At 41.4% G+C, this 21,373-nt stretch overlaps 1 protein-coding gene across 2 annotated transcripts in view; it reads left to right on the forward strand.

Moving 5' to 3' along the window:
- The first annotated feature begins 522 nt into the window (after nt 1–522).
- LOC100306788 (fibroblast growth factor 12) overlaps nt 523–21,373 on the forward strand; it is a 162,080-nt gene continuing 141,229 nt past the window's right edge. The window contains exons 1-2 of one of the 2 annotated variants that reach the window (XM_014213400.2): nt 523–578; nt 747–901. In XM_014213400.2, the coding sequence (XP_014068875.1) occupies nt 862–901 (40 nt within the window). In that variant the 5' untranslated portion in view covers nt 523–578; nt 747–861. Of the gene's footprint in view, nt 902–21,373 lie in introns of both variants that reach the window. The other variant, XM_014213399.2, reaches the window with a different exon arrangement.

Raw genomic sequence — 21,373 nt, forward strand, 5'->3', positions numbered from 1 at the left:
TTGAACACAAATGAGTCAATGTAAAAATCACAAAAGAGTAGGCTATGACAAGGAAAATGTTATTCGATGGAATCTGATGCACCCTATCTTGTGATAGTCAACGCTGTGCAAAGATGTCATCATGGCAAGGGTGGCTATTTGAAGAATCTCAAATATAAAATATATTTTGATTTGTTTAACACTTTTTTGGTTACTACATGATTCCATGTGTGTTATTTCATAGTTTTTATGTCTTCACTATTATTCTACAATGTAGGAAATAGTAAAATATACATAAAAACCCTTGAATGAGTAGGTGTTCTAAAACTTTTGACCAGTAGTGTATGTAAAAGAGCAAAAAGCTTTATTTGATGACTAGAAAAATATATAGCAGGTAGTGCACAATAACAGGTGTTTGTTGTCGGATGCACAAATTCGATAGTGGAAGTGACTCCCCACTGTCTAAAATGTCACCTTAAAACTCCAGCAGGGGAGTCTATCCTGACGTCACTTCTGTATTTCATAGGAGCCCGAGCTGCAGCATAGACTTCAGCACCAAGGCGAGAGGACAGCTCCCGATAAGCAGCCCGCGGACACTGGTAGGCTTAATGCACACGCGTGGACAGACAGCGTACAATTTGCTTGGTCGGAAATCACCCCAAAATCTCCGAGTTAGCCATTTTGCCCTACACAATATCAATTGACTCACGGACAGTCCGGCCATTGATAAAACAGCTGTTCTCACTGGTCACGCTTGTTGATTACAGAGGTAGACAAACCAGGGGAGAAGAAGAACCACATCCCGACCAGAACAGCTCTGACATCTCCCAGAAACGAAGCGTCTTTAACTTCCCTCCCTGATCAACCTAATCACAACGGGAGATGGAGATCATTAAAGTAGATAAAGCAGACAAAGCACCCGGTAAGCAACTTCTTTACTTATTTAATAACAGACTGTGTGGGTGTGAAATAATCGCAGCATGTGTGTGTGTTGTGTGTTCTGTGTATTGAATCAGTGGGTCTGGTGGTGTGTCGGCGGGGGTGCGTGGCCCACGCCTCTGTATGAGTAGACTGCGGTACTTGGTGCTCCTGTACACTTGACAGGCGCCTTGCCGCTTAGCCTACATGAAAATTGCAGTGGTGGATTTATAAGGTGTGGTTTATTTGGCTATGAACATCTGTGTCTGTCTCCTGCTGCCTCGGGCGTAGAGCATCCGTAGCCTACTACGACTCGCCCTTGTAAGGCTACGTCGTTGCTTTTGTTTTCAGTGAATGGCTGACGGAACCCTGATGCAGCAAATGTATGCAGGTTAGCGTTTTTTGTAATGAATCTTGTTCTGGAGGCAGCTCTACGGAGCTGTCAGCTGGCACAGACACAAAGTCATAACATCGGATTTTAAAACTAACGCTAACCTTAACCACAATGCTAACTTTAATGCCTAACCCTACTATTAAATTAAGACCAAAAAGCCATTTTATTTTCGTGTATTTAATATTGCCAATTTTCATTTTCCCATCTAGCGGAAATCACTTAGTTCTGCCTGCAGGACAAGATTCATGACAATAAACGTCAACCTGTCAAATGAACAGCTGCGTAGGGTTTCTGGAGGAGGGGAAGGGTGGGTTCTCTCAATTCTCTGGCTATGGGCAAGGCTGAAGGCCCACACGCATTATCTTTACACATGTAGCAGCCTGTGTTCTAGCCTACTTTGACACCAATATATATATAATATCTATTAATATATAATAGTATCAATATATATATAATATCTATAGGTGTCCCATTAGAATTTTCAGGTAACCTTCTATGTGTATGGGGCATCGGTCACACACACACACACACACACCACACACACATACACAGACAACATCATGAATTGGCTATTGACAGATAACATGTGCCATGGCCCGTGAAGCACATGTATTTAATAGGTAGATGAAAATCAGGCTTGTTTAGGCATTCTTTGACTGAACCTAATTTTAATCTGATTATAAAAGACAGGCCAACTCATATTGGTTGATAAAACGGGTGTTTTGAGTTGGCCTGTCTTTTATAATCAGATTAAAATTAGGTTCAGTCAAAGAATGCTTACACCTGCCAATTTATGTGACCGATGCCCATACACATAAAAGATTAGCTGAAAATTCTAATGGGATACCTATAGATATAGTGTCCTCTCCATGTATTAAAATCAGCATGACGTACATCTTGCACTGGTTATAGGATGGGAATTCCCTTACAAAGCGGCCCTAATCTTATATCCAAAATATTTTTTTTACAGATGGTGGAGCAATTTCTGCATAGTGCATTTTAATATTGTTCTAAATAGAAAAATTAATTATGGCTAAGACAGTAACTTTTCTACAGGAACATTCCATAGGGTGGCGCACAATTGGCCCAGCATCGTCCGAGTTAGGGTTTGGCAGGGGTAGGCCATTATTTTAAATAAGAATTTGTTATTGACTGACTTGCTTAGTTAAATAAAGGTTAAATAGAAAATACATTGTATTTGGCGCATGTGACGAATAAAATTGGATTTAATTTGATAATTACGCTTTGGTTTCTTTGAAGTTCAATTCCACAAGCATCAACATATATAGCAGGTCGATTATTATCCATTGCTACCATATTGTTTCATAGCTATTAATACAATTTTACACGTTTTGTGTACAGGTTACACATGGTATACACTGCACAACACAATTCTTACTTGCAGGTTCCTTCTCGACAATGCAACAAAAATAATAAATAATAAAATATAATAATATTATAAAAGATAAGAAAATGGAGTAGAATAGAATAAACATTTTAGCATAAGTAGGATCTTTTTTAACCTTAACTTAACTAGGCAAGTCAGTTAAGAACAAATTCTTATTTACAATGACGGCCTATACCGGCCAAACCCGGACAACACTGGGACAATTGTGCCAGTTGTGATTAGAGGTCGACCGATTATGATTTTTCAATGCCGATACCGATACCGATTTCAACGCCGATACCGATGCCGGCGAAAACCGCCGATACCGATTAATCGTCCGATTTATTTATTTGTAATAATGACAATTACAACAATACTGAATGAACACTTATTTTAACTTAATATAATACATAAATACTATCAATTTAGCCTCAAATAAATAATGAAACATGTCCAATTTGGTTTAAATAATGCAAAAACAAAGTGTTAGAGAAGTGCAATATGTGCCATGTAAAAAAGCTAACGTTTAAGTTCCTTGCTCAGAACATGAGAACATATGAATGCTGGTGGTTCCTTTTAACATGAGTCTTCAATATTCCCAGGTAAATTTTAAGTTGTAGTTATTATAGGAATTATAGGACTATTTCTCTCTATACGATTTGTATTTCATATACCTTTGACTATTGGATGTTCTTATAGGCACTTTAGTATTGCCAGTGTAACAGTATAGCTTCCATCCCTCTCCTCGCTCCTACAATTCTGGCAAATTAATTACGGCCTTTGTTAGGAATAAATGGACTTCACAGTTCGCAATGAGCCAGGCGGCCCAAACTGTTGTATATACCCTGACTGCTTGCATGGAACGCAAGAGAAGTGACACAACTCCCCTAGTTATAAGAAATTCATGTTAGCAGGCAATATTAACTAAATATGCAGGTTTAAAAATATATACTTGTGTATTGATTTTAAAGAAAGGCAGTGATGTTTATGGTTAGGTACATTGTTGCAACGACAGTGCTTTTTTTTGCAAATGCACTTGTTAAATAATCACCCGTTTGTCGAAGTAGGCTGTGATTCTCTGTAACGGCGGTCTATGGAAGAAGTGGACCAAAATGCGGCGGAGTTAGGGTTCGTCATATTTAATTTACGAACACTATGCATTTCACAAAAAACAACAAAAACTGACAGCCAACACAGTCCTGTCAGGTACTACCACAATGACAAGAACAATTACCCACACCACACAAAGGAAACGTAGGCAACTTATGTGTGACTCCCAATCAACCACAACCCTCTACAGCTGTGCCTGATTGGAAGTCACACGGCCAAAATCAACGAAACAATAAAACACTCACTCCCTTCTGCCACGTCCTGACCCAACTACACCCTCTACTGGTCAGCACGTGACATTCGATGAGAAATTAACAGGCACCGCATCGATTATATGCAACGCAGGACACGTTAGATAAACTGGTAATATCATCAACCATGTGTAGTTAACTAGTGATTATGTTAAGATTGATAGTTTTTTATAAGATAAGTTTAATGCTAGCTAGCAACTTACCTTGGCTTCCTGCTGCCCTCGCATAACAGGTAGTCAGCCTACCACGCAGGCTCCTCGTGGAGTGCAATGTAAGGCAGGTGGTTAGAGCGTTGGACTAGTAACCGGAAGGTTGCAAAAACGAATCCCCGAGGTGACAAGGTAAAAATCTGTTGTTATGTCCCTGAACAAGGCAGTTAACCCCCGTTCCTAGGCCGTCATTGAAAATAAGAATGTGTTCTTAATCTGACTTGCCTAGTTAAATAAAGGTGTAAAATATATATATATATATATATATATATATATATATATATATATATATATATATATATATATATATATATATAAAAATCCCCCCAAAAAAAAATTGGCAAATTGGTGGCCAAAAATACCGATTAACGATTGTTATGAAAACTTGAAATCGGCCCTAATTAATCGGCCATTCCGATTAATCGGTCGACCTCTAGTTGTGATACAGCCTGGAATCAAACCAGGGTGTCTGAAGTGATGACTCTAGCACTGAGATGCAGTGCCTTAGACCGCTGCGCCACTCGGGAACCCAGTATTTAGCAAAAATATTATGAGTCTGGTAGCAGCAGTTGTGTGTGTGTGTGTGTGTGTGTGTATGTGTGTGTGTGTGCTTCTGGGTTTGACACTTTATCACCTAAATTATTATTATTATTTATTTTGTATTTAACCTTTATTTAACTAGGCAAGTCAGACAAATTCTTATTTACAATGACTGCCTACCCCGGCCAAACCCTAGCCTGGACGACGCTGGGCCAATTGTGCACCGCCCTATGGGACTCCCAATCACATCTGGTTGAGATACAGCCTGGAATCGAACCAGGGTCTGTAGTGATGCCTCTAGCACTGAGATGCAATGTCTTAGACTGCTGCGCCACTCAGGAGCGAGCCCAACAGGTGTAGACCTTACAGTGAAATGCTTACTTACAAGCCCTTAACCAACAATGCAGTTTTAAGAAAAACAAGTGTTAAGTAAAAAATAGATAAGTACATTTAAAAATAATAATAATAATAATTACTATGCAATTATTAGGTAATTACAGTTTTAACTAAAAAGTAGCCCTTTCCTGCAGTCAAATGACCTAGTGGCTCATGGGTGGAATGTTTTAATATTTTAATACATTTCTTTTTTTAAACCCGCTGAAGATCTGGTGTTTCTATGTCAAACGGTTTTGTTATATTTCAGGCTTCTGTGATGTATATAAATTGTAATATTGGGATGCAAACTGAAAATTGAAAGCATTTGAACTCTATATCTGACATGGTACAGGTGTCTTATTTTTTTAAGCCCATAACCATGTGTGTGAGGTATATACTTTTGTTTCAAAGTAGATTTGTTTAAATATTTATTTTCTTATTTTTTATTTAACCTTTAATTATCTAGGCAAGTCAGTTAAGAAGAAATTCTTATTTACAATGATGGCCTATGACTACCAAGAAACACTGTGTGATCCTGATTTAGCCCACTGCAGTAAAAGTATATCGTTAAAGTGGAACTGACTGCCTTTTAACTACTTTGCAGATATGAAACAAACAGACAATCACAATATCATAAAAAAAATATCAAATTCCCAGTTTAAGCTACAAAACCAACTTCATAAGGTTTTAAAAATGCGTTTTATTTTAATAAAAATTCCATGACTTACAGTAAGGCATTGTTGGCAGAATAGATGGATGCAGTTCAATGCATGATTAATATAATTCACCAATACATTTCTTGGTAGTCCAAAACATATAGCTATCAGGTTGTAAATCACAGCTGGCCTGGTACATTGTATGCTGCCTCCACCCATTCGGGATGCACTATTTCAGTTTCAATGACTCAATATTTTGGACAAAAACAGACGAATGTAACTAAGTGTAACTGTAAGGGGTGCGTACTGGCGGCGGAGAAGTCAGACACAGGAGAGCAAAACCTGTGTTTCCAATGGCGCAGTTTAATAATAAAAACCCACCGGAAAACAGAACAATCAATAAATGGGTACAAAACCCAGACATAATGTGCACAAGCACTTACAATAAACAATTCCGGACAAGGACATGGGGGGAACAGAGGGTTAAATACACAACATGTAAAAAATGGAATTGGAACAAGGTGTGTGGGAAGACAAGACAAAACAAATGGAAAATGAAAGGTGGAACAGCGATGGCTAGAAGACCGGTGACGTCGACTGTCGAACGTCGCCCGAACAAGGAGAGGGACCGACTTCGGAGGAAGTCGTGACAGTAACGATTTGCGCTGAGAGTTGGGAAGCAAGTTCAGGGAGTGAGTGTTTTAATGAAGAAATGCAACATAAACCAAAACAAGAAGCACAAACAATGCACAGACATGAAACTGAAACAGAAACAATGACGCCTGGGGAAGGAACCGAAGGGAGTGACAAACTCAGCAAAAAAAGAAACGTCCCTTTTTCAGGACCCTGTCTTTCAAAGATAATTTGTAAAAATCCAAATAACTTCACAGATCTAGTTGGAAACGGTTTAAACACTGTTTCCCATGCTTGTTCAATGAACCATAAACAATGAATGAACATGCACCTGTGGAACGGTCATAACTGCCCGAGTTACACCAGGAACGCACAATCCCTCCACCAGTGCTCAGACTGTCCGCAATAGGTTGAGAGAGGCTGGACTGAGGGCTTGTAGGCCTGTTGTAAGGCAGGTCCTCACCAGACATCACCGGCAACAACGTCGCCTATGGGCACAAACCCACCGTCACTGGACCAGACAGGACTGGCAAAACGTGAACTTCATGGTTGGATTCGCGTTTATCGTCGAAGGAATGAGCATTACACTGAGGCCTGTACTCTGGAGCGGGATCGATTTGGAGGTGGAGGGTCTGTCATGGTCTGGAGCGGTGGGTCACAGCATCATTGTTGTAATTGCAGGCAATCTCAATGCTGTGCGTTACAGGGAACACATCCTCCTCCCTCATGTGATACCCTTCCTGCAGGCTCATTCTGACATGACCCTCCAGCATGACAATGTCACCAGCCATACTGCTTGTTCTGTGCTTGATTTCCGGCAAGACAGGAATGTCAGTGTTCTGCCATGGCCAGCGAAGAGCCCGGATCACAATCCCATTGAGCACGTCTGGGACCTTTTGGATCAGAGGGTGAGGGCTAGGGCCATTCCCCCCATAAATGCCCGGGAACTTGCAGGTGCCTTGATGGAAAAGTGGGGTAACATCTCACAGCAAGAACTGGCAAATCTGGTGCAGTCCATGAGGAGGAGATGCACTGCAGTACTTAATGCAGCTGGTGTCCTCACCAGATACTGACTGTTTCTTTTGATTTTGACCCCCCTTTGCTGACATAACACATTATTCCATTTCTGTTAGTCACTTGTCTGTGGAACTTGTTCAGTTTATGTCTCAGTTGTTGAATCTTGTTATGTTCATAGAAATATTTACACATGGGTTACGAAACTCGGTCCTCGGGAACCCAAGGGGTGCACATTTAGTTTTTTCCCATAGCACTACACAGCTGAGTCAAATAATCAACTAATATTCAAGCTTTGATATTTTTAATCAGCTGTGTAGTGTTAGGGCAAAAACCAACATGTGCACCCCTTGGGGTCCTGAGGACTGAGTTTGGGAAACGTTGGGCTAGCTTATCTATTTATATAGCTAATTAGCAAACTAAAAACACGGAGCCTAACGTTAACTAGTTAGCTGCTGGGAGGATATCATGTCATTGGAGGAGTGGGTGAGTTACCAACTTTTTCCCCTCATCGTTTTTTGGTGGCTACCGCTAGAGATGCAGGTATCATTTGGCTAGCAAGAAATTTGAATCGCTTTGCTTGCTAGCTAGCTATGCTGAACTTGATCAACTGTTATCCAGTTAGCATATCTCTTGCATTCTTTCACTCTGGCCATCTACTCTGATTTCAGAGCACTCTCGTTTGAGTGTGCCAGAGCGCAGAATAACTAATGAATTTACGAACACACAACACCTGCTGAATATGACCGGTTTCAGTATACGTTGCCAGCAGCACAGTTAGTCACTAACGCTCTAGATAACATGTAAACAGGCTAAGCAGCTCTGCTAGAGCGAGTAAATGGTCAGAGTGAGGTGTTGTCTCATTTTTCTCTGGAAGTAGCTAGCAAGCTAGCCAACTTTAGCCAGTTAGCTAACAGAAAATCTGACAATGCTATGAATTTCCAAACGACCCAGATCGCACTCTGACACACTGGAGGCAATTTATGAATGCACCTTTAGTCGTCAATCAAATGTATTTGGCATCGATCAAATGGGCAGAAAGGCATGCAAGTTCCCATTCAGTTGTCAAGACGTGGTTTTGGAAAGCATGTATTGGCAGGAGAGCTGCAGAAGGACGAGCAGGCTACTATTCCCCATCGTTTATCAGTGCAAGTTTGATGGCAAACTAGCTGAAAAAGTTTGAGGGATTGTCTAATATACCCTCTTTAGATTTTAGCTCATCTCGCTAGCATTAGTTGTTGATCTTGTTGTTGTTGATATGCATAACTGAGGGAGAGACAGCCTACTTTTTCATGGTTGTTTGATCAATAGGACTGTAAAATTCCCAAATATAAGAGGACTCCCATGGTATTTACACATTTGTAGAAATCCATTCAGGTGTATTTTGTGGCTTTTGGCGAATGCGTTCTAATAATCTAAAGTCGCGATGTTGCTACTGCCTGCTGTAAACACACAGTCCAGTTCAAAGTGAATGATGGCAGGCCCATGTGGCAAATGGCTTATTTGCGTAAAGGTCTACTGTAGCTCTGATTGGCTATGGCGCACTGGTCTGCGTAGACTGGACAAGACAATATGTTTTTATTCGGTTTTAATTGTCCAAACGCACAGCCGCTTTCCCAGTCTATATTGCTATAGAATTTGCACAAATGCCTTACTATACGTCATTCCCAAACATTCTATGAATTTACTGTCAGTTCCATTAACCTGGAAAAGCAGGAGCCTTTTGGATATTTAACAACAAGTCAATATTCTTTGTTGATCTCAAGCATTGTTGTTGAGAGAGAGAGAGAGAGATAGAGAGAGAGGCAGGGATAGAGAGAGTGAGAGAGTGAAAGGGAGAGAGTGACAGAAAGGGAAAGAGAGGTCATAAAGATCCACCTCCACAACTGTACAGTGAAAATAAAACAGGTTCTGTTGAATAACTCTTCTTGAGGAACAGTGCAGGTTGCTATCACAAGACATCCCTGTAGAAACCATCCACCAGTAATATGATGAGAGAATTTGACTTTGTTATGAAATAAATGTAACATGTGATGTATCCCAAATGGTGAAGATGGCGCCGGAGGGGATGGCTGCCGTCTTATTGGCTCTTAACCAACCATGCTATTTTGTTCATTTTTTTTGCATTGTTTGTAACTTGTTTTGTACATAATGTTGCTGCTACCGTCTCTTATGACCGAAAAGAGCTTCTCGACATCAGAACTGCGATTACTCACCTCAGATTAGACAAAGAATTTTTCTTCAATGAGTCAGACGGGAGGGAGATACTACAGACACTTGACCAGGCCCAGATCCCCGGCATTCGCTGGAGAAGGAAACAGAGATTTCGCGGAAAAAGATCAGGGTGCCTTGTGAGGATCAGGCGACGAGTGGCTAATCTGCCTTTGTCTCCATCCTCAATTGCTGGAAAATAAATGGGACAAACTGAAAGCACGTATATCCTATCAACGGGACATTAAAAACTGTAATATCTTATGTTTCGAGGCTTGGCTGAACGACGACAACAAGAACATACAGCTGGCGGGTTATACACTCTATCGGCAGGATAGAACAGCAGCCTCTGGTAAGACACGCATGCGTATATGTAAACAACAGCTGGTGCACGATATCTAAGGGAGTCTCGATGTTTTGCTCGCCCGAGGAAGAGTATCTCATGATAAGCTGTAGACCACACTTTCTACCTAGAGTTTTCATCTGTATTTTTTGTAGCTGTCTACATACCACCACAGACCGATGCTGGCACTAAAACCGCACTCAATGAGCTGTATACCACTATAAGCAAACAGGAAAGCGCTCATCCAGAGGCGGCACTCCTAGTGGCCAGGGACTTTAATGCAGGGAAACTTAAATCGGTTTTACCTCATTTTTATCAGCATGTTAAATGTGCAACCAGAGGGAAAACAATTCTAGACCACATTTACTCCACACACAGAGACGCGTACAAAGCTCTCCCTCGCCCTCCATTTGGAAAATCTGACCATAATTCTATCCTCCTGATTCCTGCTTACAAGCAAAAACTAAAACAGAAAGCACCAGTGACTCGGTCTACAAAAAAGTGGTCAGATGAAGCTGATGCTAAACTACAGGACTGCTTTGCTAGCACAGACTGGAATATGTTCCGGGATTCTTCCGATGGCATTGAGGAGTACACCACATCAGTCACTGGCTTTATCAATAAGTGCATCGAGGATGTCGTCCCCACAGCGACTGTACGTACATACCCCAACCAGAAGCCATGGATCACAGGCAACATTCGCACTGAGCTAAAGGGTCGAGTTGCCGCTTTCAAGGAGCGGGACTCAAACCCGGAAGCTTATAAGAAATCCCGCTATGCCCTCCGACAAACCATCAAACAGACAAAGCGTCAATACAGGACTAAGATTGTCTCGTACTACACCGGCTCCGATGCTCGTCAGATGTGGCAGGGCTTGCAAACTATTACAGACTACAAATGGAAGCACAGCCGAGAGATGCCCAGTGACATGAGCCTACCAGATGAGCTAATTAAATTCTATGCTTGCTTCGAGGCAAGTAACACTGAAACATGCATGAGAGCATCAGCTGTTCCGAACGACTGTGTGATCAGGCTCTCCGCAGCCGATGTGAGTAAGACCTTTAAACAGGTCAACATTTACAAGGCCGCTGGGGCCTACGGATTACCAGGACGTGTACTCCGAGTTTAACCCTCTCACCAGGCTCGAATTTGACTCTCACAATATTACCTTATGCAGAATATCTCAACCGCATGGGGTATTAGGTGTGAAGGACATCTCCAATAAGAATCCCTATTGTAAACTATCTAGGGTGATGACAACTAGGGTAATAACTTCAGATAGATTTTTAGTTGTTGTTTAAGGATGTTTTTTACCATACATTAAATGAAATTGAAACAGTAAATGACTCCACCAAGGCAACATACAGTGAGGGAAAAAAGTATTTGATCCCCTGCTGATTTTGTACGTTTGCCCACTGACAAAGAAATGATCAGTCTATCATTTTAATTGTAGGTTTATTTGAACATTGAGAGACAGAATAGCAACAAAAAATCCTGAAAAATGCATGTCAAAAATGTTATAAAATGATTTGCATTTTAATGAGGGAAATAAGTATTTGACCCCTCTGCAAAACATGACTTAGTACTTGGTGGCAAAACCCTTGTTGGCAATCACAGAGGTCAGACGTTTCTTGTAATTGGCCACCAGGTTCTCACACATCTCAGGAGGGATTTTGTCCCACTCCTCTTTGTAGATCTTCTCCAAGTCATTAAGGTTTCGAGGCTGACGTTTGGCAACTCGAACCTTCAGCTTCCTCCACAGATTTTCTATGGGATTAAGGTCTGGAGACTGGCTAGGTCACTAGAGGACCTTGATGTGCTTCTTCTTGAGCCACTCCTTTGTTGCCTTGGTCGTGTGTTTTGGGTCATTGTCATGCTAGAATACCCATCCACGACCCATTTTCAATGCCCTGGCTGAGGGAAGGAGGTTCTCACCCAAGATTTGATGGTACATGGCCCCGTCCATCGTCCCTTTGATGTGGTGAAGTTGTCCTGTCCCCTTAGCAGAAAAACACCCACAAAGCATAATGTTTCCACCTCCATGTTTGACGGTGGGGATGTTGTTCTTGGGGTCATAGGCAGCATTCCTCCTCCTCCAAACACGGCGCGTTGAGTTGATGCCAAAGAGCTCCATTTTGGTCTCATCTGACCACAACACTTTCACCCAGTTGTCCTCTGAATCATTCAGATGTTCATTGGCAGACTTCAGACGGGCATGTATATGTGCTTTCTTGAGCAGGGGGACCTTGCGGGCGCTGCAGGATTTCAGTCCTTCACGGCGTAGTGTGTTACCAATTGTTTTCTTGGTGACTATGGTCCCAGCTGCCTTGAGATCATTGACAAGATCCTCCAGTGTAGTTCTGGGCTGATTCCTCACCGTTCTCATGATCATTGCAACTCCACGAGGTGAGATCTTGCATGGAGCCCCAGGCCGAGGGAGATTGACAGTTCTTTTGTGTTTCTTCCATTTGCGAATAATCGTACCAACTGTTGTCACCTTCTCACCAAGGTGCTTGGCGATGGTCTTGTAGCCCAGTCCAGCCTTGTGTAGGTCTACAATCTTGTCCCTGACATCCTTGGAGAGCTCTTTGGTCTTGGCCATGGTGGAGAGTTTGGAATCTGATTGATTGATTGCTTCTGCGGACAGGTGTCTTTTATACAGGTAACAAACTGAGATTAGGAGCACTCCCTTCAAGAGTGTGCTCCTAATCTCAGCTCATTACCTGTATAAAAGACACCTGGGAACCAGAAATCTTTCTGATTGAGAGGGGGTCAAATACTTATTTCCCTCATTAAAATGCAAATCAATTTCTAACATTTTTGACATGCTGGATTTTTTTGTTGTTATTCTGTCTCTCACTGTTCAAATAAACCTACCATTAAAATTATAGACTGATCATTTCTTTGTCATTGGGCAAATGTACAAAATCAGCAGGGGATCAAATACTTTTATCCCTCACTGTACATAAGGTTCAAGATTTGTTTTATTACATTTTCAATGCACCACATCAAAATAAATAAAAATAATAAACCCCAAGGCGTCGTGCACAACCCATGTCCAAATTATTTCAAGCTTGCTTAACCTGTTGGCACGCGTTGGAGCTAAAAAAAAAAATGACGACACACAAAGTCCAGAAGCACCCCACCGTTGTGGTTACTCACTACTCGTAGATATTCCCTGAGCGAAGTATAGCAGTTCCGTGCAGGTTTCCTCAAAATCCGCAGCAAGCACAGCTATCAATGCAGACAGTACTCCTTAGCAATAACCAATATCCCATGGAAACATGAACTTGTTAATCTTCCCCAAGTAATTCTCTCTTGGTGTCGCACGATGCTAGGCTAACCTCGAGGCTGTCAAATACATCCACGATGAGACGGTAGCTTCAGTCTTTACTAAGTCTTTCTTAACAAAATGATAACTCTTATAAAATAAAATCGGTATTTCCCTTCAAAACTCGGTATGTATGGGTTTTGTTCTATTTTTATCGTCTTCTTGTTACGCGGAGCAGCACAGGGAACCCAAGAGCAGAGATGAATGAACCAAGGTATTTATTGTAACACAGGGAGATATGGAGTGAAGATCCGGTGAAGCTTGGATGAGTTGTAGGAAACCAGATATGGAGGCTGAAGTTGGAGTGTGCTGGGTTGGGACAGGTCCGGAGGGGAATCCAAGGGAGTGGTGGTGAGTCCAAAACAGGGTAGCAGGGTGGTAAGATGTGGAACAGGAGACAGGAGCCAGAGTCAGGGCGGCAAAATGAGCAGAGTAGAAGTGGCAGAACTGAATATTTGTAGAGGTCTTGATAATGGAATGAATTGCAGCTGGTAGGGATCTGCTCTGACTCCAGCACACCTGTCTCCAACCACACAATCACACACAAACAGAAAGGGAGGGGGAGAGAGAGAGTGTACTGGGGGAATGGCTGCAGGTCAAGCAGGCACCAGATGACCACTAGGGGGTGTGGCAGGAGCAGATGTGACACTTTTATAATTTTTCTTCACCAACGGTCATAATGTAATGTCCATCCTTTTCTCAATGTCTCTCTCCCTCTCTTTTTTCCCAGGCCTTCTGTTAACCAGGTCAACTCCCATTGGCCACAGCTTAACAAGCGACCTTATTGGTCAAAACTTAAACTTAAAAGTAAACCAACCTATTCACTTAAGCATTACCAATTCATTATAACAAATAAACCCAATAGTTGGTTCTACCAAGGGTATTACACAAGCATGCGCTGACCAACTGGCAAGTGTCTTCACTGACATTTTCAAACTCTCCCTGTCTGAGTCTATAATACCAACATGTTTCAAGCAGACCACCATAGTCCCTGTGCCCAAGAACACTAAGGTAACCTGCTTAAATGACTACCAACCTGTAGCACTCACGTCTGTAGCCATGAAATGCTTTGTTGTCACAGTACCCAGTCCCACCACACACCAGTACCTCTCCCTCCCTCACCTACAGTTTTACATAGGGGCAAGCCCTGTCTGTGAGAGGGTGTTTAGGTTCTCCTCTGCTGCTGGGAGTGTAATTTGAGGCCCTGATGATGGGCCAAAAGGGTTTCCTTTATGTAACTCTCTCTCTCTCCACCAGCTGGCCGGCTAGCTTAGAGGCACACAGTCAAACAAGGTGCTGGGTTACATAATCAATGTCTGTAGTTACATTGCCCAGATGTAGTGGAGAAAAAACCCAAACAACCTTGGTTGCCAAAGGTGGGAAGTCCCCAGGCCCCCAAAGCAGAGTAGTGTTGTGGCTGCTTTGTCAAAGATTTTCAGCTGAATGTTAGACTGATGTTATGTTGTTTTCCCTTTCCTTCACCACCTCTACCACCCTGTCTTGGGAGGGACACTTTATTATTCATCAGGCCTGGGTTTACATAGTATGAGTAAAAACTTAATCATGCAAAGCTTAAGTATTTTAAAGATACTGTTGGAAACCAGGGGCTCTATTTTTGGCTGGCGTTAAGGCGGCACTAGTGTCAAACGCACGTTAGTTTGGAATTTTGTATTGTAAAAACTGGCGCAATGACCTTTTCCAGCCCTAACGCCATGTTCTGCAATTTACCTGTCTTATATCAGCTCACTTGTGCACAGATGGGCGGGGTGGAAATATTTTAGGTGTGTCCTTAACATGATCCAGAGTGCTAATTTCAGGCAGCACTGAAAGGGATAGTCAAGACCAACCAAAGGCTGGTTTTAGAGGTAACGCAGTTGGTTATGGCTGTGGCGATCAGAAAATCTTGTCAACCGTGATTGTCAAGCAAATAACTACTGGTCTCACGGTAATTGACCGTTAATTAACAAACACATTTAGCATCTCCTGGCTTCCACACATAACCTACAAGCCACTGATGCAGACCTTTGGAACATCTACATTTTAAAAAGGCTAATAAATCCATCACAATAAATCCATTATTTATTTTATACACGTCTAAAGAAACATGATATGAAGAAAATGTAGTCTGTTTCAGAAGAACAGAATAGCATACTCTGAGTTTGACCCATGCCGTATGGCTGTGTTCAATTAGCCTGTCTGGGCCAGTGGGACGCTTGCGTCCCACCCTAATCAACAGCCAGTGGAATCGCGTCGCGCTAAATGCAAAACCTCATAAATGCTGTAACTTCAATTTCTCAAACATATGACTATTTTACACCGTTTTATAGATACACCTCTCCTGAATCGAACCACGTTGTCCGATTTCAAAAAGGCTTTACAGCAAAAGCAAAACATTATATTATGTCAGCAGAGTACCCAGCCAGAAATAATCACACAGCCATTTTCAAAGCAACTAGCATGCATCACAAATACCCAAAACACAGCTAAATGCAGCACTAACCTTTGACAACCTTCATCAGATGACACTCCTAGGACATCATGTTACACAACACATGCATTTTTTGTTCGATAAAGTTCATATTTATATATAAAAACAGCATTTTACATCGGCGCATGACGTTCAGAAAATCATTTCCCTCAAATGCTTCCGATGAATCAGCGCTACAATTTACAAAATTACTATTCGAAAACATTGTTAAAATGTAATATTGTCATTCAAAGACTTATAGATTAACATGTCTTGAATGCCATCTCTTTGCCAGATTTAAAAATAACTTTACTGGGAAATCACACTTTGCAATAAACAACGTGGTATGCCCAGAAAAAAAGTCTAGGCTATAAATGTTGGAGCCATCTTGGAACGATCAACCATCAAAAATACTATTGTAAATAATCCCTTACCTTTGATTATCTTTATCAGAAGGCACTTCTAGGAATCCCAGGTCCATAACAAATGTAGTTTTGTTCAAAAAAGTTAATAATTTATGTCCCAATAGTGTTAGCGCGCTCCGAAGGCTAGTGAAAATGTACCGTGTGCGTCTGACTTGTCGTCAGGAATGAGCAAAAAATATATATTTAAGTTCGTTCAAACATGTCAAACGTTGTATAACAGAAATCTTTAGGGGCTTTTTCAACCAGGGCTTCAATAATATTCCATTGGGACGGTTGCATTGTCTTTCAAAACGTTTCGAAAAGGGAGAGTACCCATGGGCGCCGACATCACAATGGTAATGGCCCATCCCCTGTGACCAAGATAAACATCCTCTCTTTCAGTCAATTTTGATTGTAAAGACTGGGGACATCTAGTGGAAGCCATAGGAAGTGCTAAATGATTCACAAGCCCCTGTGTGTTTCAATGGCAAATGTTTGAAGTGATATCCACACATCAGATTTCAGTTTCCTGTCAGGATTTGTCTCAGGGTTTTGACTGCGATATGAGTTATGTTATACTCACAGACACCATTCAAACAGTTTTAGAAACTTTAGGGTGTTTTCTATCCAAATCAAACAATTATATGCATATTCTAGTTACTGGGCAGGAGTAGTAACCAGATTAAATCGGGTATGTTTTAGAAACCAAAGTTTCTAAAACAGTTTGAATGGTGTCTGTGAGTATAACAGAACTCATATGGCTGGCAAAAAATGTTTCCACCTCCATGTTTGACGGTGGAGATGGTGTTCTTGGGTCATAGGCAGCATTCCTCTTCCTCCAAACACGGCGAGTTGAGTTGATGTCAAAGAGCTCCATTTTGGTCTCATCTGACCACAACACTTTCACCAGTTGTCCTCTGAGTCATTCAGATGTTCATTGGCAGACTTCAGATGGGCCTGTATATGTATTCTTGAGCAGGGGGACCTTGCGGGCGCTGCAGGATTTCAGTCCTTCACGGCGTAGTGTGTTACCAATTGTTTTCTTGGTGACTATGGTCCCAGCTGCCTTGAGATCATTGACAAGATCCTCCCATGTAGTTCTGGACTGATTCCTCACCGTTCTCATGATCATTGCAACTCCACGAGGTGAGATCTTGCATCGCACCAACTGTTGTCACCTTCTCACCAAGCTGCTTGGCGATGGTCTTGTAGCCCATTCCAGCCTTGTGTAGGTCTACAATCTTGTCCCTGACATCCTTGGAGAGCTCTTTGGTCTTGGCCATGGTGGAGAGTTTTGAATCTGATTGATTGCTTCTGTGGACAGGTGTCTTTTATACAGGTAACAAGCTGAGATTAGGAGCACTCCCTTCAAGAGTGTGCTCCTAATCTCAGCTCGTTACCTGTATAAAAGACACCTGGGAGCCAGAAATCTTTCTGATTGAGAGGGGGTCAAATACTTATTTCCCTCATTAAAATGCAAATCAATTTCAAAATTTTTTGACATGTTGGATTTTTTTGTTGTTATTCTGTCTCTCACTGTTCAAATAAACCTACCATTAAAATTATAGACTGATCATTTCTTTGTCATTGGGCAAACGTACAAAATCAGCAGGGGATCATGTAACGGTCGTCGTAGGAAGTGGACCAAGGCGCAGCGGGTTGAGTGCTCATTTTAACTTTTAATATAGAAAATACAAAACAAGAGAACACACAGTAATGCAGGCTACACACAGCAATGCACAAACAACCTCCCACAATTCCCATAACAAACACACAATTATAGGACCTTCAATCAGAGGCAACGATAAACAGCTGCCTCCAATTGAAGACCCCAATCCCAATTACCTAAACATAGAAATAGAATGACTAGACGGAACATAGAAATACACTAACATAGAACATAGACCAAAACCCCGGAATACATAAATCAAACACCCCTCTACATAAACACACACCCCGAACCATATAAAACAAATACCCCCCTGCCACGTCCTGACTAAACTACAATAACAAATAACCCCTTTACTGGTCAGAATGTGACAGATGAATTACCTTTTCCACTTACTGTAGTTGTCTGTGCAGATTTAAGATAGCACGAGGTTGATAGCCCAAGGGCTCAACCGTCTAACTGCATTCACAACAGCAAACACTATAATGTGCTCCTTTCTGCAAGTTTCCATACATGTGACTTCCTGTAGCTGTATGCCCAGTCTTATGACTAAGTCACACAAAGACAAGTTTGTATCAGGTAAGAAAAACACTAGCATTTAAAACCTGTTGAGGATAGGGGGCAGCATTATCACGGCCGGATGAAAAATGTACCCAAATTAAACTGCCTACTACTCGGGCCCAGAAACTAGAATATGCATATTATTAGTAGATTTGGATAGAAAACACTCTGACGTTTCTAAAACTGTTTGAATGATGTCTGTGAGTATAACAGAACTCATATGGAAGGCAAAAACCTGAGAAGAATCCAACCAGGAAGTGGGAAATCTGAGAATTGTAGTTCTTCTTTTGAATCCCTATCGAAACTACAGTGTCTGTGGGGTCACGTTGCACTTCCTAAGGCTTCCATTGGCTGTCAACAACCTTTAGAAAGTGTTTTCATCCTTCTCCTGTTACTGGGCAGAGAATAGTAGCTCAGTCAATGAGTGGACTGCCTGAGGACAAAGGGCTTGGTTATGCGCGAGCCCGCGAGCGCGTTGTTCCTTCTTTTTCTCCTGGAATGAATACGCTATTGTCCGGTTGGAATATTATCGCATTTTTACGTTAAAAATACCCTAAAGATTGATTGTAAACAACGTTTGACATGTTTCTACGAACGGTAATGGAACATTTTGACTTTTTGTGTCTCAAATTACGCTCGCGCATTATGCCTTTGGATAGTGATCTGAACGCACGAACAAAACAGAGGTATTTGGACATAAATATGGAGTATTTCGAACAAAAATAACATTTCTTGTGGAAGTAGGAGTCCTTGGAGTGCATTCCACCAAAGATCAGCAAAGGTAAGGAATGATTTATAACACTAATTCAGAGTTTTGTTGATGCCAGAACTTGACGGGTAGCTGTATAGCTTGCATTGATGGTTGAGCTATGTACTCAGAATATTGAACAATGTGCTTTCTCCGTAAAGCTATTTTAACCTGTTAGGGCTAGGGGGCAGTATTGACACGGCTGGATAAAAAAACATACCCGATTTAATCTGGTTACCACTCCTACCCAGTAACTAGAATATGCATATACTTATTACATATGGATAGAAAACACCCTAAATTTTCTAAAACTGTTTGAATGGTGTCTGTGAGTATAACAGAACTCATTTGGCAGGCAAAACCCTGAGACATTTTCTGACAGGAAGTGGATACCTGATGTGTTGTATTGCCTTTAAACCTATCCCATTGAAAAACACAGGGGCTGAGGAATATTTTGGCACTTCCTATTGCTTCCACTAGATGTCACCAGCCTTTACAAAGTGTTTTGAGTCTTCTGGAGGGAGATCTGACCGAACAAGAGCCATGGAACGATGATGTCCCATTAGACACCTGGCGCGAGTTCATGTTGGGTACCCTCGTTCCAATACGTTATAAAAGAGTATGCATTCGTCCACCTTGAATATTATTCATGTTCTGGTTAAAAAGGCCCTAATGATTTATGCTATACAACGTTTGACATGTTTGAACGAACGTAAATATATTTTTTTCCCCTCGTTCATGACGAGAAGTCCGGCTGGCTTAGATCATGTGCTAACAAGACGGAGATTTTTGGACATAAATGATGAGCTTTTTTGAACAAAACTACATTCGTTATGGACCTGTGATACCTGGAAGTGACATCTGATGAAGAGAATCAAAGGTAATGGATTATTTACATAGTATTTTCGATTTTAGATCTCCCCAACATGACGTCTAGTCTGTATCGCAACGCGTATTTTTCTGGGCGCAGTGCTCAGATTATTGCAAAGTGTGATTTCCCAGTAAGGTTATTTTTAAATCTGGCAAGTTGATTGCGTTCAAGAGATGTAAATCTATAATTCTTTAAATGACAATATAATATTTTACCAATGTTTTCTAATTTTAATTATTTAATTTGTGACGCTGACTTGACTGCCGGTTATTGGAGGGAAACGATTTCCTCAACATCAATGCCATAGTAAAACGCTGTTTTTGGATATAAATATGAACTTGATAGAACTAAAAATGCATGCATTGTCTAACATAATGTCCTAGGAGTGTCATCTGATGGAGATTGTAAAAGGTTAGTGCATCATTTTAGCTGGTTTTATGGTTTTGGTGACCCTGTCTTTGAATTGACAAAACATTACACACAACTCTTGTAAATGTACTGTCCTAACATACTCTAAATTTATGCTTTCGCCGTAAAACCTTTTTGAAATCGTAAAACGTGGTTAGATTAAGGAGATGTTTATCTTTCAAAGGGTGTAAAATAGTTGTATGTTTGAAAAATTTGAATTTTGACATTTATTTGGATTCAAATTTGCCGCTCTTGAAATGCACCTGCTGTTGATGGAGTGCACCACGGGTGGCACGCTAGCGTCCCACCTAGCCCATAGAGGTTAACCTGTTGGGGATAGGGGGCAGTATTTGCACGGCCGGATAAAAAACTTACCCGATTTAATCTGGTTACTACTCCTGCCCAGTAACTAGAATATGCATATAATTATTGGCTTTGGATAGAAAACACCCTAAAGTTTCTAAAACTGTTTGAATGGTGTCTGTGAGTATAACAGAACTCATATGGCAGGCAAAAACCTGAGAAGATTCCTTACAGGAAGTGGCCTGTCTGACCATTCCTTGAGCTTCTTGACTCTGTTTATTGAAGACTGAGGATCTTTGCTGTAACGTGACACTTCCTACGGCTCCCATAGGCTCTCAGAAGGCGGGAAAAATCTGAATTATGTAATTCCAGCCCCAGGCTGAAACACATTAGCGCTTTTGGCAAGTGCTCTATCAGAGGACAATGGGCGGAGGCGCGTGCACGAGTCGACCCCATGTTTTTATTTTCTATCGTCTTTGAACCTAAACACAGATTACCGGTCGGAATATTATCGCTTTTTTTACGAGAAAAATGGCATAAAAATTGATTTTAAACAGCGGTTGACATGCTTCGAAGTACGGTAATGGAATA

The sequence above is a fragment of the Salmo salar genome, chromosome ssa09 (assembly GCF_905237065.1).
Source record: "Salmo salar chromosome ssa09, Ssal_v3.1, whole genome shotgun sequence".
In the NCBI taxonomy this organism is placed as follows: Eukaryota; Metazoa; Chordata; class Actinopteri; order Salmoniformes; family Salmonidae; genus Salmo; species Salmo salar.